The sequence below is a fragment of the Gymnogyps californianus genome, chromosome Z (genome assembly GCF_018139145.2).
Source record: "Gymnogyps californianus isolate 813 chromosome Z, ASM1813914v2, whole genome shotgun sequence".
NCBI classification, from domain to species: Eukaryota; Metazoa; Chordata; class Aves; order Accipitriformes; family Cathartidae; genus Gymnogyps; species Gymnogyps californianus.
In genome coordinates this window covers 58,270,392-58,287,087 of record NC_059500.1, presented here as the reverse complement: position 1 = coordinate 58,287,087, position 16,696 = coordinate 58,270,392, and the positions used below count along the sequence as shown (strand labels likewise).

The 16,696-nt window shown below is 43.2% G+C and overlaps 1 protein-coding gene across 1 annotated transcript; it reads right to left on the bottom strand.

Moving 5' to 3' along the window:
* Nucleotides 1-1,694: 1,694 nt before the first annotated feature.
* On the bottom strand, nt 1,695-16,321 carry S100Z (S100 calcium binding protein Z). The gene is made up of 4 exons (XM_050913607.1): nt 16,242-16,321; nt 4,019-4,122; nt 3,046-3,203; nt 1,695-1,853 (listed from the first exon to the last, which is right to left on the bottom strand). Exons 1-4 carry the CDS (start codon nt 16,319-16,321, stop codon nt 1,695-1,697), a joined length of 501 nt encoding a protein of 166 aa, XP_050769564.1.
* Nucleotides 16,322-16,696: the final 375 nt, after the last annotated feature.

Sequence of the window (16,696 nt, the reverse complement as noted above, 5' to 3'; positions counted from 1 at the left end):
GCAGTCTTACTTTTTCTGGCTGATACTTCTGCCATCCTGGTCCAACAACTGCCATGATATTGAGGTGCATGACATTGCAGGGAGCAAAAAGTTGTGCAATTGTTGTCAGCTTTACTTTAATACTTTTTGCTGTGTTCCCCTAGAAGATCTTCTGTGAATCCTATATAACTTCTGTCACTGAAGAGTTAAAGAGGCAGCACATTGTGGCTCTGCCACCACCACAAAGTCTCTTTTTTTCTGGGATAACATCATTTGGTGGTGGCCTCTTTCTTAGGACGATGTCTGCCCCTTGTTATATTTATTAGACCCTATAGAATCCCCTTCTTGTAACAAATTACATCTTCTTAATGATATATGATTTTACACAAATATTATAGTCTTTACTGAATGATGTCCAGGGGTCTGGGGAGGAGAGACAAGTGAAATACATTCTTCAAATGTTGCCTAGCAGGGCATGTCTTCATTGGGGGATGTTTTTTTATTAACCTCTTACACAAACAGAAAATCTTCATTTAATTCAGACGCCTTTTATTATAGTTTGAAGTTACCAAAAAAATAACAGGGAACAAAGAGAGCTCTCTGTGCAAGAAAAAAGCCACAACACCCTGCCACTGAGGATTCACAGGGCTTTGGAAGTATGCTTAATTCAAACAGGAGTGTAGAAGTACTCTTAATTCAACACAAGAGCAGGTTAACACTGAAAGGGATTGTCCTACTCTCTTCACGCCTGGCCATGGGGTCCCACTGCTCCTTTTGCACCGCTTCCACGCAGTGGGTTGGATCAGTGTGAGATGAAATCATTGTTCCATAAGATGACTCACATTACAAAGCTGTACCCTGGGATCCCGTCATTAAATCCCCCACAAGTGGTCCTCTAAAAGCCCTCCTCTTAAGGGTGCCAGAATAGTGAAAGCAGAAAGCATTTACATTTCCCCTGAAGACCCAGTCCTTCCATCAGCCCTCAGAGCAGTTTGCTGACTAAATCTTCTATGTATTGGAGTAATTTATCATATGAATAAATTAATTTATGCCAAACGAAGAGGTGGACTTCTGGGATGCAGTAAAGCCAACACAACAAAATTGAAGCTGGGGAGGTGGGGGAAATGAACTTGTAACAATGGCAAGCGGTACCGTCTGCTCAGGTGGCAGGAGACAGCTGTGACCACATCTGAAATATAAGAGTGTGGGGAGGTACAGAGCAGCATCTAAAAAGGGCTTTAGAATAATCAGAGCTGAGCAAAACCCAAGCTGCTCTTTTTGAGCTGCAAAAATATGGTTGTTATAGAATGACTGAAAACTAAATTGCAAGTTTTATGTCTCATTCCAAATTTTCCAATTCAGAAAGTATGCAAGTAACATTCCTGTGCCTTTTACTTCCCACTGACATTTAAGAAATAGAAGTCTCAACTCCTGCCAAACGATCTGTCACCCCAAGCCCTTGACCTGGGCAACTGATGAATGCATGTCACAGATGCATGAAGTGCAAAGACTGAAAATATTAAAAGCCAGATCTCAAGTAGTGTAAACTGGCTTTGGTCCAGCTTACACCAGCTGCTGATCTGCTCCATAAGTGTCTTACAGCAGTAACAGTTGGAGGGATGATGGTTTTTATTCACTAAACACTGATGAGGGCTACCTAACTAGGTGTGCTTTGCTCGCATCTGTGGCCAGGAAATTGATTGTATTGAGCATTTTTAAAAACCCTCTTTCTTTAGCTGTTCTTCAAAGAAATCATTACATGCCACAGTCAAAACAGCAACCAGAATGACAAATTCATTAAAATCCACTTCATTGTCTTTATTGGAGTCCAGATCTTTCATAATCTTATCCACCAGAAGGGGGTCCTTTTGGCCCTAAAGAGAAAGAAAAGTGACTTAGCTGTGCAGATTTTGAATGCATAATTCTGACACACCCGGTGGTGCAACCCACTGCTATGTCACAAGCCTCAGTGCTATTAAATAAAGGGCTGCATGAAATATGCACTTGAATAGTAATACACGACTAGCCACAGCATTAAAAACATAGGTCTGGAGTCCCAAAAGTGCACAGCAACAGAAACCGAACACAGTGCAGCTCTTAGAAAGAATACAGGTACTAAATAGGCACTGAAATGAATCAAACAGATTTTAGGAGCTGCTGCACACTGATTTCTTTTGACAAGATGGATTTATAATGTGCATTTCTCTGCATCATCCCTTAACAAACAGTACTTAGATTTTCAACAGGCTATTCATAAGTGGTCGTATTATACATCCATTCATCACATTCAGAAGACCTCTACTTAGCAAACAATACATTCTATTCAGTAGGAGTAAGAACAGTGAATCTCGTAGTAATAAATCAATAGCCAAGATTAAAAGAAAATCCAATTCAAGGAAATGGATACAATGTAAAAAAAATCCTGCTGGTGGTGATAGGGTCCACACAGTTTTTACAATTAAGAGGATACAGAAAAACAACTATGTATCTGGTTATCATTTCATAAAAAGCATCCATGCTGTGTAACGCAGAACATAACAAACATGCAAAGAGATATTCAGATCAGCAGCTTATCGCTGAAAGGATTTTCTTAGCATCTCTCTGCAGGGCACACAAGCAGCTGTACTGTGTCTGTGGCCGTTGTGCACAAGCTACTTTCTTGTCTCATGAGAACTGGTTGCTGGATTTAATTCTTCGAAGGACTTATCTATGCCCTATTATTAAAAATGAACAAACAAACAAAAAATTGATTAAAGCCTGATTTAGCATTGATTTTGCTACTGCTTCTAGGCTGCCCTTGTCCTCCTGCTCAAAAGCGCAGAGGAGTAAGCACAGGTACTGGTCTCTGCTGCTGATGACACATGGCAGGGCAGTGGGGCTGGACCACCCTCTGAATACACTCTTCTCAAATGGGACATCTAATCTCATCTCCTTCTGTCCGACTCCACAAAGATAACTGTCATCCGAGAGGCTGTGGCAGGATGTGCCTTGCAGAATGAACACTTGGATAGATGCTTATCCCGCCCAAGAAACAGTAACTCAAGAGGTTCAGGAGCTGTGTCTTACTGAAAGGAAGTCAGTGAGCTCACTGGTGAGGAGCTCCTTGAGTTCTCCTTTACTGAGCTTGTATCTGTCTCCTTCTTTGCCAGAGTAGTGATGGAAAATCCTGATCAAGGTGTCCATCGCGTCCTCCAGCGGTGTGGACATAGCAGTGAGCGGGAGAGCTGTGGAGCAAAGGTCCAGAGTCAGTGACATCGCACAGGAGCCAGACAAAAGGCTGGTCTCAGGGAAGGGATGGAGAGCTAGCTGAAGAAAGAAATTGTTACCAGTACTGAAGAAATGGGTTTTCAGTTGATCCATCCTGTTAGCTGTGTGTGAGCAAGGCTAGACTGTTATAAAATAAAACATTGTCCTGAACTCACTAGCAATAACTTTGAAAAGGTAAATGGAAAGGAAGTTCTTTCTTTAAGAAAGTGATCTACTGTGCATCCATTTTGCAAAGCTACTGCAAAAGGAAATGTCCCATACCCATAGCTGAAAACACAGGGAAAATGAAGGCACACCCTCCTACCTGTTCATGCAAAGGTTTTCTCAAGAAAATGAGATCAACAAATAACAGCGGCCAAAGTGGATGCGCATTTATACAGAAGGCTCCACACCAGTTTCTTAGGTGGTTAGAGGAAAGTCACCAACAACAAGGATAGAAACATGAGCTTTCAATTTATTCGGTCGTGTTTGCTTGGGCTGACATTTTTTCCTGTAAATTACCTGGAATAAACAAATGTGAGCTAGACACTCCCTAGGGTTTGCTTCATCAAGCATGCAGTAAGAAGGTACATAGGGAAGAACCACCAAGAAAAAAGATGGAAATGCAATTAGTTGCTGAGTAGCTGACTCAAAAAATAACTAAAAATAGAAATCAGGTGAAAGGGAAACATTATGTTGATTAAGCCCCGGGAGAGAAATTAAAAAAACAGAATGAAATTCAAGGTAAGACTGGAGTCCTGAACAATATCACCATGCAAAGGCTAACACTTACCTGCTGTACAGGCTAGCTGATGTGTATGCAAGAAAATACTCAGATCACAGAATGTGATGGTCACCTTCCTTTCAAAACCCATGCACAGGCTCTTGTTTATCAGGCTGAGAGGGTGGATTACACAAATAGAGACAGACGTATAATTGTCACAAGGATGACGGGGCTTCTGTTTCCCTCTGCATCTGCCTACTCTGTTCAATAAAAGCCACTTGCTGTAAATGGGTCACTAAAATATTCACTAGGCAGAGCAGAGGGCTGTGTGTGGAACATAGGAGATATTTTTTATCATTTGATCTTTTACAAATATGCCCATCCAGGGGCCTGAAGGTCAAAATTAGAAAACACTAACAATCACTAAGTCAATATAAAACAACTTGCCCCCATTTTCAAAAGAACTCTTTCTAATCTGTCTCTCTGCACTTCTACAGCTGAGAGTCTAAATGCCTCGGTGTTGGCAGCCAGTGTTCAAAGATTCTTGGGTATCTAGGGGTAGGCTTGTAGGTGTGTTTGCCGCAAATCCCTTGAGACATCTACCTTTATTGTCAGATGTCTCCGTAAGCCTAAAATGTTGGCCCTTGCTGAATGAAATTCTTGCTGTAGTACATGTGTCCTCAGGAGGAAATGAGGAAACCAGTTTCAGAGGAAAGTGTGCCTGAAGTTACAGTGTGCACTGATCAACAGGCTTGGCTTCATTTTTGTTAGTCCTGCACAACAACTGCAGTTCAGCATCTCTTTTTTAATAAGTGATCTTCCCCCAGGAGGCGTTCCCCTGCCCTGAGCCCCGGGACTCACTTACCCTGGGGGCAATGGCGGGGGATGCAAGAAACAGAATCTTGACCATGGTAGGACCCACTTACCACGCCAAATACCAAATAACCACAGTTTTCACGACAGCCACATGAAATGGAAAACTGCTTGCTTTGTGTTTGCTTTCCCTCAATAATGCCTTCCACCTGCTGCACACGCACATCCAGCGAGCACAACTGTGCAGATAAACAGCAAGAGGGCACACAGCTGCAACTCTTTCTCTCTTTTATTCCAGCCAGGGGGAAAGAGAATGAGATGGGCATTGTTTTCAGCTCTGAAAGCCTCCAGGCACTCCTGATTTTGAGTGGCACAGCAGATCTCAGCCCACACCTCTGCCCATCTCCTTTGCTTCCAGACATGATGTTTCTTCTGTCTGCGCCGTTGTGACAAGTCTCCAAAACCTGAGGGGTCTTGGCTGTGCCTCTGGGAGAAGGGGGAGGGAAGGGGAAGCCACATGAAAATGCTGGATCCCAGCAGTATGGGAGGTGACCCTGTGTAAAGCATTGTTTCCGAAACAGTAGGCAGGCTCTCCTGGTTAGAGGTCTCTGCAGACATGCACAATACTGCGTGCAGGGAGTACACCTTCACCTCCCATCACTGCGGTTGTGAGTGCTCGCCAGGGATGGGGGGAGCCAAAGCTCAGGTAAATTTTAGAAAAGGTCCAGGTGGAAACCAGCCTGGAAATGTTGATATGCAACAACAGGAACCTAATCCCTTCTGGAGTCACAGGAGAGTTGGGGAGGAGAGTTGCTCTCCATACCTCTTCTGTATTTGGGGATAGCTAATGGGTGCCCAGTTTTGTACAGAGGGAGTCCCTCTGCTCCAGCAAGCACAGGAGTCTAGCTAGACCATATGCAGTGTGTGGGAAAAGAACATGGGTGATACCAGGTGCAGCACAGCTCTTCCACTCAGATCCTGGGCATTCTCTGTGTCTTTGCATATGCTAAGAAAAAGCATGGAGTCTCTTATGTAGCTACAGCCATGCAGGGCTAAGCCTTGCCTGTGATTCATTAATGCTTATAACTATTGCTCAGAAATATTAACCAGATAAACATCAAAATGTTGGGGTTTTTTTGCCACTTATTCAACAACAGTTTCACCCACAACCAGAAAAAAAACCACGGCTGAGTCAATACATAAGTATAAAATCCTTCTGTTTGTCTATATATTACATTGATCCTCTGGCTGATAAATATTGCAAATTAATTATCTAAGCAGAGTCTACAGGAAGTACAACTTCCAGGAAGCAGGTATAAACTTTCGGAGTTGCCATCCTCAGGACAGAGAAGAAAGAAGGGTTTCCTCTATCATCTCCAGGACATCAGCTCAATAATTTATACAGTGACATAATCTGTGCAGTCTCTTTCAATAGCTACTTTCACTTCACCTAATTGTGTAAGAAACTCTCTATTCCATGCTAGTGGATTACATGTACATAGGGAACAGCTGCACTGAGCTTGTTTGTTAAGAGGTCCATCCAATTTGCTGTGTCCATCCCTTTCATCCCTGGTTAGTGAAATCCTGCCAGTGGATCCAGTGACAGCAGAGATCTCTTAATTCCTGTGAGGGCAGGTCCCAGAGGCTACTCAAAATTCATGATTATCCATCAACTGTTTTTAATCCTTCATTCAAAACTCCAGCACAATCTGGTTTTGTATGATATCTAATAAGCACTGAAGATAACTAAAGTCAACACAGCCTGCGAGCACTTCTGTATCAGGGCAAGACCTGATTCTGTGTCAGCAACCACCATTCCCCCATCAATCCTCCCCTGCACTCTGGTTTCCACCAGGGTAAACACAAGAGCAGCACCAGACGTGTGGTTGACAGAGGGAGTAGGACTGCAGCATGACTGTAGACATGGTGAAGATTGGCGCCTTCCTCATTCATGACCAAACTTTGTCTGTCACAACCTGCCAAATCACATCAGTGTTGGTGGGAAGGCACCTCTGGAGGTGCCTAATCCCACCTCCTGCTCAAAGCAGGATGATCACCAATGCCAGACCAGGTCAGCTATGGCTTTGTCTAGTTAAATCTTGAAAAACTCCAAGGATGGAGATTTCACAGGTTCTTGGATAATCTGCTCTAGTGCTGCACTACCTCCCTGGGGAAGATGTTTACGCTAATATCCAGTCTGAGCATCCCAAGCTGCAATCGTGGCCATTGGCCCTTTTTGCACCACCTACCACTACCACAAAGAGTTTGACTTTGTTGACTTCATAAATTCCCTTCAAATAGTGTTGGTTCCTCACTCAAACTCAAAAATAAACTTAAAAGCAGCCTGTCCCTTGACTCGCCCCCTCTAGTTCCATGTTTTAGTGTCCCCTTCACGTATGTGCTTGCCCCTTGCAGAATGTTCCAGCTGTGCCCTTCTCCTAATGAGTATTTCAATATTAAAATGTGCACTGCAAAATCAATGCCTGTCAGAAGCAGAAGGGCAGATTTTTCACCTGGCATGGCACGAATACTCTATAGGGCCGAATTCTGCCATCTTTGCTCAAGCAGTAATAGATGCTAGGCTTACAGAATGAGTCCGCCATCTGATTTCACTGGAGGCTGCTGAGAGAGGCAGAGGTTGTTACTTGACCTGTAGACCTGAGAAAGGACCCAACTAGCTATGACGGCGTCCTTTAATTTTAGTTGGGGTAATGTAGAGGTACACCCAGCTGGGAGGCTCTACGGGACTGCTCCTCCCCTCCTACATGGAGATGGGGCAGTCAGACCACAGGCAGAAAATCTTATGGCTGGTCTCTGCTCCTCAAAAAACTGAGCAGAGTTCTGCCCTGTGTGAAAGCACTCAGCCCTTGAATTAAGTCAGCAGCCTTCTTCCTCCACAGCTGGGAAGGAGAAGCTTTGGCTTCTTCACCAGGATTTTTCCTTGGTCTCTTCTTGAGACAACATAACACAGGCTGCCTTTAAGCCAGAGCAGCCTATAAAGTGACAGTCTAAGCCACAGTAAAATATTGCTCAGCTTAAGTGGGAGGATCTCATACTTAGGGCATCTGGTTTTCAACATTTGCCAGAATGCATGTGGGGAATATTTTCTCACAAATAATTATTGCGCTGGGAAAGGCAAGTCAGCCTCCCACCCACATCCTGTCATTATTTATTTTTCCCAAACTTGCACTGTTCTTGGGATGCACGTGTTTTGAATCAATGTTGTACCCCCAAAGTGGCAAAAGGTGTGACGGGAAGCAACAGGGAACACTGCAAGGCTCAGAAGGACAGATATACTATACACTAAAAAGCTTACATTAGATTAGAGCCTAGATTAGAGTAAAGAGCTTATGAATATAGACTAAAGAGCTTATAAGAGACTTACATTTGAACCCGTATTTCTTGTTAAGTTATACATTTTTTACATTTTTAGGATTGCATTTTTACAAGAGCATTTTTTACATTTTTAGGATTGTTAGCATGTTCATTTGTGTTTTGTTTCAATATCTGGGTGGTTGATTGATTTATCCCTTTACATCAGGCATGTCTCCCTTCCCCACAGGTTCCGGTTCACATCTTCAACCCTGTTTTAACTGCTGTGACCGCACAGGCAGCAGAATAGCAAAGAGCAATTAAAGCTCTTGCTAATAGCTTTTACCACCTAAATTTGGTGGTTTACTCTGTAGGTATCTTTTTTAATGGGTTACACTTCAAGGGCTGCCCAGCTGAAGTGTATCCTGATCTCATTCTCTGCTGAGTCCTGTTTTGGACAAGATTATACACTTCTTTTACAAATATGTAAATGACTTTTTTATTGAAATGTCCAGATCATTGAACTCTGCTTGTTCCCATAGTGGTCATTTCCCTTGTGATACTTGCTTAGGACAGAAATTGGACCATTGTCTGCACTTGAGGTACTGACTTGTGTTACCACCTACTGCTCCCTTCCCCTCCTCCCAGCCACCATTTCCTCCCTCTGTGAGCAACTACCCGTTACTAGGCTGTGAAGGCAACATCAAGTTGTATAGGAATGTACTGTTACCTGGAAAATAGCCTAGAAAGCCTTTATTAACCCTAAGCTGGAGTTTTGAAGTGATATTCTGGCTATACAATCCTTTCTTCCTTGTAAGCCTCTGAAGGAGACGTACCTATCCAGCCGTGTATCAGCCAAGCCATTTATTACTTTAATGCAGTCTATCTACACCAAGGAAGGATACCAAAATAGTGTAAAGCACCCCGATGTAGACACAGAGTCAGAGCCAGCTCTGCCTCAGGTAGCGGCAGGGGGTTCCGTTACAGAGCAGCTCTCCCCCCTGTAACCAGAGAACACGCACCCAGTGCCAGCTGGCTTTGGTAGCTCACGTTACAGCTAGTATTTGGCAATATATCATCTTCTGAACAAAGCCAAGACGGTAATTCCCTTTGTGTTAAATCCACTGATCGATAAGGCAAATCCAGCCTTTTGAGACACGCTGGTTCTGACCGACTCATGTTTCTTCCTAATTGGAACTCGTATGAATGTGCAGCAGCCTCTGTCCTAATTCACTTCAACATCCAGTTCCTTCCACAAGGTTTTTGCAGCTAGGTTCAGGTTATGCTTCATAACTACTGGGACCCCTCCTTGCAGGGGGTGATCCTGCGTCACAGGACGGTGACCAAGTCACCTACCAGGTTGTAGTGGTAGGAAAATCTTCCACAGGTTTTCCTTGGTCCTGAGTGGGATGTTGAGTGACTCCTGCCTCAGTTCCTCCTTCCTGGTCTCCAACTATCCACACAGCAGCTATTACTTTAGGAATGGGTTTCCTAGGGCTGGTGTGACTAGCTCTCTGGTGGCAATGAGTGCCTCTGAGCAGCAAAGGCCCCTGGCCCGTACAACTACATGCTTGTACATGCACTTGACCATGCCATGATACACAGGTGACCACCAAGGCTCCAGATGCAGAGCTCACTGCATCTTTTCCATCGTCTCTGCTCTGTCTGTGAGCCGTGTGCTCAAGTGGGCCCTTCTTGAGATAACTGGCAAATAAACTCACCTTCCTTATCACCAGTGCCAAAATAAATACCTACCAAAAGATGCAACGGAAAAAACCCACGCCAGACCAACTTGATTCAATATTCCTTGGCACTGCTGATGTTAAATCAATATAGAAAAATGAGGTAAATAAAGTTTTCTCTTAGTTTGTATGTATATAAAAAAATGCAGAAAACTTCTTTTGGTCTGGGGCTGCCCCTTAGTGTCCTGCTGAAGAACTGCTGCTTCCAGATCTCATGCTAGCAATGACTAGCTATGGTAACATGCTAGCTTTGGTAAAGCTGCAGGGCCCAAGGGAGACAGACTCCCACCTCACTGCTGCAGGACACACATAGATGTTTCCCCACTGCACTACTACAGCAAGCTCTGCATAAGGGTCTGCATTATCAACAACAAGCCAAACGAGAAGTAATATCATTAAAAATTACAGAGAAAAGAAATACGTGTTGCCCACAGCTTGCTAGTTAGAGCTATAAACTCTGCAGAGTATTTAAGTGCTGAACACAGGTCAGTGTTAAAATAATGGGATTTAGGCACACGCTTTGCTGAATTCAGGCTCTATATTCCACAAATGGCCCTTAATAATGTATCCCAAACTTACCCCCTGCTGTGGGAAAAAACGTTCAGAAGCACTTAAGGCCAATGCCACTGTCTGGAGGGTAAATGGAAGAAAAGACTAGAGTAATGTATTCTCCTCCAGAGCTGTTACAGGAGCAATCTGCAAGTAGCCATGAATTCTTGTTCAGATGCAATGGGATCAAGAAGCCTGAAGAGGGCATTGAGGGCCAGTAGATGGTCAGGGTATAGGAGGAGTGCTTAAAGAAGATAAGGCTGTAGCAGAAAACCTAAATAAATATTTTGCATATGTTTTCACTATGGTGGAGCTTGGGGAGGTTCCCACAGGACAGAGAAAGGGACATGCTGAAGGATCTGTCTCAAACTGAAGTATAGGTAGAAGATGTTGTAGGGCAGATCCTCAAAACAAGCCATAACAAGCCAGGACTGGATGGTATTCACTCCGGAGCTCTATAAGAACTTGAGGTGGACGAATGATGCGAGGCACTGGCTGAAATCTGCCTCAGGACCACAGTACAGAAGCCTGGCAGGTACAATGTCAAGTGGAGAGGTGCCAGGCAGTATCCAGAAAGCTCCTGAACATTAAGTCTGCTGTCCATATTGGGTAAAGAGGTAGAGACTAGCCTGAAAACCAGAAGGGTGGGAACATGACTAAACACAGTACACTGGGGAAAAGTAAAGAGGAGTCATAACGCAAATCTACTGGCATTCCATGAAGGAGTCCATGACGGGTGACCTCCCTGATTAGTGTCCACTTTCTTTCCAGAAAGCATTCCTCACTCTTAAAGAAACTAGGCTGCCATGGGATACAAGCAAAAGACTCACACCATAAATGGCTAACTGAAAGATAGGAAATAAAGAATAAATTATTGGGGTTTACAAGTGAACTGACATCATCAATGGGGTCCCACAGTAATCTGTCCTGGGGCCAGTGCTATTCAACATACTCATTGGTGATCTGGGAATGGGAATGAATAATGAAGGGATAAAGGTTTTTTTGTTGATATAAAGCTGTACAGAGAGAGGAAGTTAAAGTCCAGCTGTGAAGAATGCAGAAGGACCTCATGGAACTGAGTGACAGTGTCAGATAAATTCAGCATAGATGAACACAAAGTGACGTGGGGAAAATCAACTTTTTGTACACAGCTATGAGCTTTGAGTTGACTATTAGGATTCATGAATGAGATCTTCGGGTTACTGCAAGTGAAAATGTTGGTCCAGTAAGAATCTGAAAACAAACAGGATTAGGAAAGAAATAGAAAACAGAAAAACAGAAGTGTTTTTATGCCACTAAATAAGTCGAAGGAAAGCTCACTTCTTCCATATCATGCTGGTCCTCCTGCCTTCATCTTACAAACAGTATGGCAGGATTAGAAGAGATAAGGAGAAGAGCAGCAAAGAAGCAGCTTCTGTGTTAGAAACAACTAAATACACAGGGCATCTCAGTTTGCAGAAGGACATAACTGGGGATATGAAAGAAGTCCATACATTTGAAAGTGGCATGGAGAAAGTGAGTAAGAAGTAATTATCTATGGTCTTTACCAATACAAAAATAAGTAGGGAAAAAAAAACCCCATAGTTCAAAACAATCAGAAGACTGTTTTTAAGCTGCTAAACTACTTGCTGTGACAAATTCCTGAGAAATACTTATTGAGAGCTACTAATACAAAAGCTTGTGTCATCAAGACATCACCAAAACACAAATCACGAGAGATTGGGTTAGTATTCTGGGGAAGTACCAGCCTTGCCCCACTCTAGTCCTCTTTCCTACATACCTGCATCATCCACTGTTCCTAGCAGGTTACTAGGCGAGAACTCGCTTTTGCCTCGCATGAAAAGCCAGTTATATTCTTATGTTATCTGAAAAAAAAATTTCCCAACAATACTGTGGGAACAGCACTAGTTCTGACAAACAGTCTCTGCTTTCCTAGAGGACTGTGTGGTTTAAATGGTTGTCCCAGTACTATTGGAATAGGGAGAAAATTCATTGAAAAGTCCAAGGTAGACAAAACATTAATTTCCAGGACAAGGTTATAGGAAAGCAAAACTCTGAAAGCAGAAAGTGCTTGCAATCCTCCCTGGCTGTTCTCATGACTATTACAGCTGCAGTTGCTCTGAGGAATCTGCTCTAGAAAAGTGAATTTTTGATGGTACTAGGAATGGAGCTGGACCAATACTACAGCAGCAATGCATGTCTCAGCAGGAGCCAGCCTGAGTGCTAAAAGCTGATGTAAATTAAGAGCCAGAGGCAGACGTTGTTAATGTGCAATTGGTTTAATTGGCTTTAAAAGACAAGGAAATTAGGTGGTTGTTCCAAGTTTAATGAACACCATAAATGGCCCAGAGACATGTTGCACACATGTGCAAATCAAGAACAGCTGAGAAGGTGGGAGGAACAGAGAAAGCCAACAGGCATATTTTCCTCTTCACACCTTAGAGTTTACTTAGAATTTGGGGCTGCATGTTTTCTCTCCATTTGGAGGAGAAATGGAAAATACACTGCGCTGTGCAGATAACACTAAAGTGTATGAGCAAGACACAGCACCCTGCTGTGATGCCTCCACCCCTCACCTTTGCAGTGCAGTAGCAGGAACTGCTCGCTCCACCAGCTCTGGCAGGTACGTGGTCTAAGCCGCTGGCCAGTGCTTGGGTTCCTTCATGTCAAACAATGTGATGGTCCCATGGGCTTCATGCTGGTCCCCTGGTTCACACCGCGGTCACACACTCCCCTGTCTCATACCACAGTCCTATGTCACCTGGCATGTCAGACGCTGAGAGCCTAGATGTGAGCCCAGGACAGTGACAGAGAATACACTTGCACTGCTGTGACCCTGGACACAGCTCAAACAACGGCAAAATCCATTCTCCAGCCTTTGCTAGCGCTTGCCATGGAGTGTTGTTCTGATCCCTCTCTTTCTCTTCTCCTTGCCGCTTTTATCCTTGCTTCTGCACCTCCCAAGCATAACACTCGTGCAGCCTTTCAGCCCCTGTGTTTGCAGGAAGGGACTCCCTCAGCTCCAGCAGACCTCATCGGGTCTCACTCTGCAGCATGAGGTTCACTTATGAGGTTGTGCATCATTTCCCACGATCTTGCTATGGGAAGCCTGTTTTTTGTGGCTGATCAGTTAGCTCACTTTCAAGTCTGCTATATTAGATGCACAGAAGTAGTCTGAATGGAACTGGTTTCAGCAAACACCTCTAGTGCGCAAAAACAAAGACATTAGATGATAGATATTGGAAGAGAAGAAGTAGACACAAGTGACTGCAGAACTATTACTCAACCAACACACATCACAGTTAAAATATGTTATCAAAATTTGGAAATAAACTGGAATAAAATCACCAAAGTGAGTTAAAATGGGTGAGTAAAAGTTCTGACAGATAGAAAGCCCACAAAGCAATTAAGTACTTTGTCTATGTGCCACTAAAAATAGTCATCATTTCTGCTGTGGAAAACAGAGCGATAGCGCACAACTCCACTTAGAAATTTACTGCTCTGTTGCCTTCTAAAAGAATGAGTAATGTTTTATTGCCCTTACCCCGTTTTCCAAGTACCCCTATAACAAAGCCTTGAAAGAGCTGGTGTTACATTCACAGAGCTTCCTTCTCATCTCCTCCCTGCCATGCTGAACAATATTCCACCTTTGATCAGTGGGTCTTCTCTTTACTTCAGAGAGCCACATAACACTGTTTAAACCCTTTCTCAGCCACAGAATGTTGCACAGGTTGCATTCAAACTCTCTGATTCTGGTGAGCTTTCTACATTCGTTATCCCTAAGAGTTTAATAACATTTATATTGTACCTTCTAAGAGGCATATATCTCTCTGAAAAGAAATTCTTTCATAATCAGAACTATATGAATTTCTGTTATTTGCTTTTCAGATATTTGACCAAAGATCCTGAGCTATGAAAAGGAGAATGTCAGTGACTGATATCATGTGTAACATTTTTTAATTTAAGCTTTTGTTGCCTCTGTAAGTATTTTTCTGCCTTTTTTGCAGTGATTTTAGAGTGAAATCAGATTTTACCTTTACGGAAAGTCTTTTCCAAACTAACTCTTTTGCAATTGTTTAAAGGTTGTTTAAAAGTTCATCGTCCCTCTGGTATTTACAGAGAAAGCCCGACAATACACTGACACAAATGTTGTGACTAGTATTAAATGAGATTTCAGATGTACTTTTGCTAATACAAAGCACTGCCATCCCTGAACTAAAAAGCATGATGATGATATCACCATCCTTCCTTGCTCTCTTTTTCTAGAGAATTTCTGTTTCTTGGGCTAATTGGCAGATACAAAAGGCTGGCAGGTTCTCAGGAGCAAGTACATGCTACCATCTTGTTTCCATTGTGTTGAGTTGGGTGTTTAAATATGTTCATTTTGGTACAAAAGCGTAAGTATCCTTGTTTTCAGATAGAAAGCAGCAATCTCAAACACCTGAGGCTGTTAAGACTCCTTGGACTCATACCGTGGCAGAAGTATGGCAGAAACCAGTATCATATTAGTAGTGATTCCTGCCTTAACTGTATAGCCCTTTAATTATGGTACCTTTATTAATTACATGCACATGTGGTGTCTTCCAGTGGTCATTGAAACAACAAGTATAACAGGCATTGATGTCTTTTATTCTAAGGGCTATCTAAGTAAAATTATGCCAATCACAGAGCAAATGAACAATTACTTTCCAACAATGTTGCTGACTCATGGAAAGCTCCTAAATGATGATATTACAAAGTATCTAGATTTTTTTGTCAGGGGACTGAATCCAGGCATTCCCCATTCTTCATTCTTCAGTTCACTGTCGAGAGAAGTTTGCAGTAAAATGAAAGGCAGATGCTCTCACCATCTCCTCTAATGATGCAGCCCCACTGATGGGACAGGTCCAGTACTCTCAGCTGTTCCTGACTCACCTGACATGATGGGTTCCAGCTCCAGAGCTGCATCCCAGCCTCAGTCCTGCCTTTGATACCAAACAGAAGTGCACTTGCAGCATCTTGCAACAGTATTACAATTCCTCACTGAGGAAGATGAAAGGCTGGTAAAAAATGGTACAAATGGGACTCTGCCTTTGCTCAAAGGGTGGAGAAGATTCATTTCTTACTTAAGAAATACATCTATTACTTGAGTCCACTCTTGTGAAGCGGCCTGAGTCACCACCCTCACCAGCATGAAGTTATTTGTAGCTACAATGGCTGTGGTAAACATGCATTAAGTTACAGCCAGACATTTGCAGGTGAAGCAATATTTCCACGACGGCAAACTTCATGTGGACTCAGGCACTGCGAAAATAATGAAAAAAATCAGCTATCACTGACAATAAACTTCTGCATGTCATACTGTTTCAGAAACCTGGGGATTATAGGAAATAAATGACAACACCTCTTCTTGTTCAGATAAGATTATGCTTAGAAGACTTTGTTGTAACAGTGGTTTAGATCCAAGAAAAATGAAGGAGACTGCCTCAAAAGATAGTCTCCAGGAGCCCCATATCTCTCCTTAGCAATCTGCTTCCCTAACAAGCTTAGCAGGGATATTTAATATCATCTGTTAAATCCTTCTCTTTCCCTAACATCAGATATAGATGTGTGTTCTAAAATGGGGAATTACAAAACTATTTGCGCAGCACAGGGAAACCTGGATCAAGTCTTTCACATCTGTGTAGTGGTTAAAATGTGCAATAGCAGCTAGGAACAGAAGAGGGAGCCTTTAATCACAGTATCAGCTCTTTTTGCAGTTTTTCAGAAAATGAAACAAAACATGATTCTATATGTTCAATTCTTTCCCCAGCTGATGAATAGAGTCCTCAGCCAGCTCCTGAATACCACCGATCTCCCTGCTTGGGCAGACAGCTTGGTTGGTACATGACACGTACCTCTGCTCCTTCGCTGAGAAGCCACGCTCCCACGTCACGCTCTGTGCCCTTTGTCCGCTGAGATAGTACCATTTCCCCATACTGCAAGTCTCTTGAAGCTAGGAAGTTAATATGCAAAAGTGAGGATATGAATTCAAGGTGGACGCTCTACTCCACGGAAACACCAAGAGCCAAGGAGATGCTTGCAACTCTGACTTTAATGCAGCGGCTTTGGCTTCTCATGTAAGTGGTGGTGAAGTGGATGCTCTGGGAGGAAGGAGGGTGGCTAGGTTAGACATACTGAACTCTGCAGATGTCTGCCTACCCATACAGGACGCTTAGATGCCAAAACAGAGATGTGTGTCTTGAGTCCCCTCCCAAGTGCAAACTAACTGTGAGGAGCTCTCTCCTTTGAAGAGGGAATGAACTACCCAGCACAAAGGCACCATGAGTTTATGCTAAGGGAAGCTGTGCAT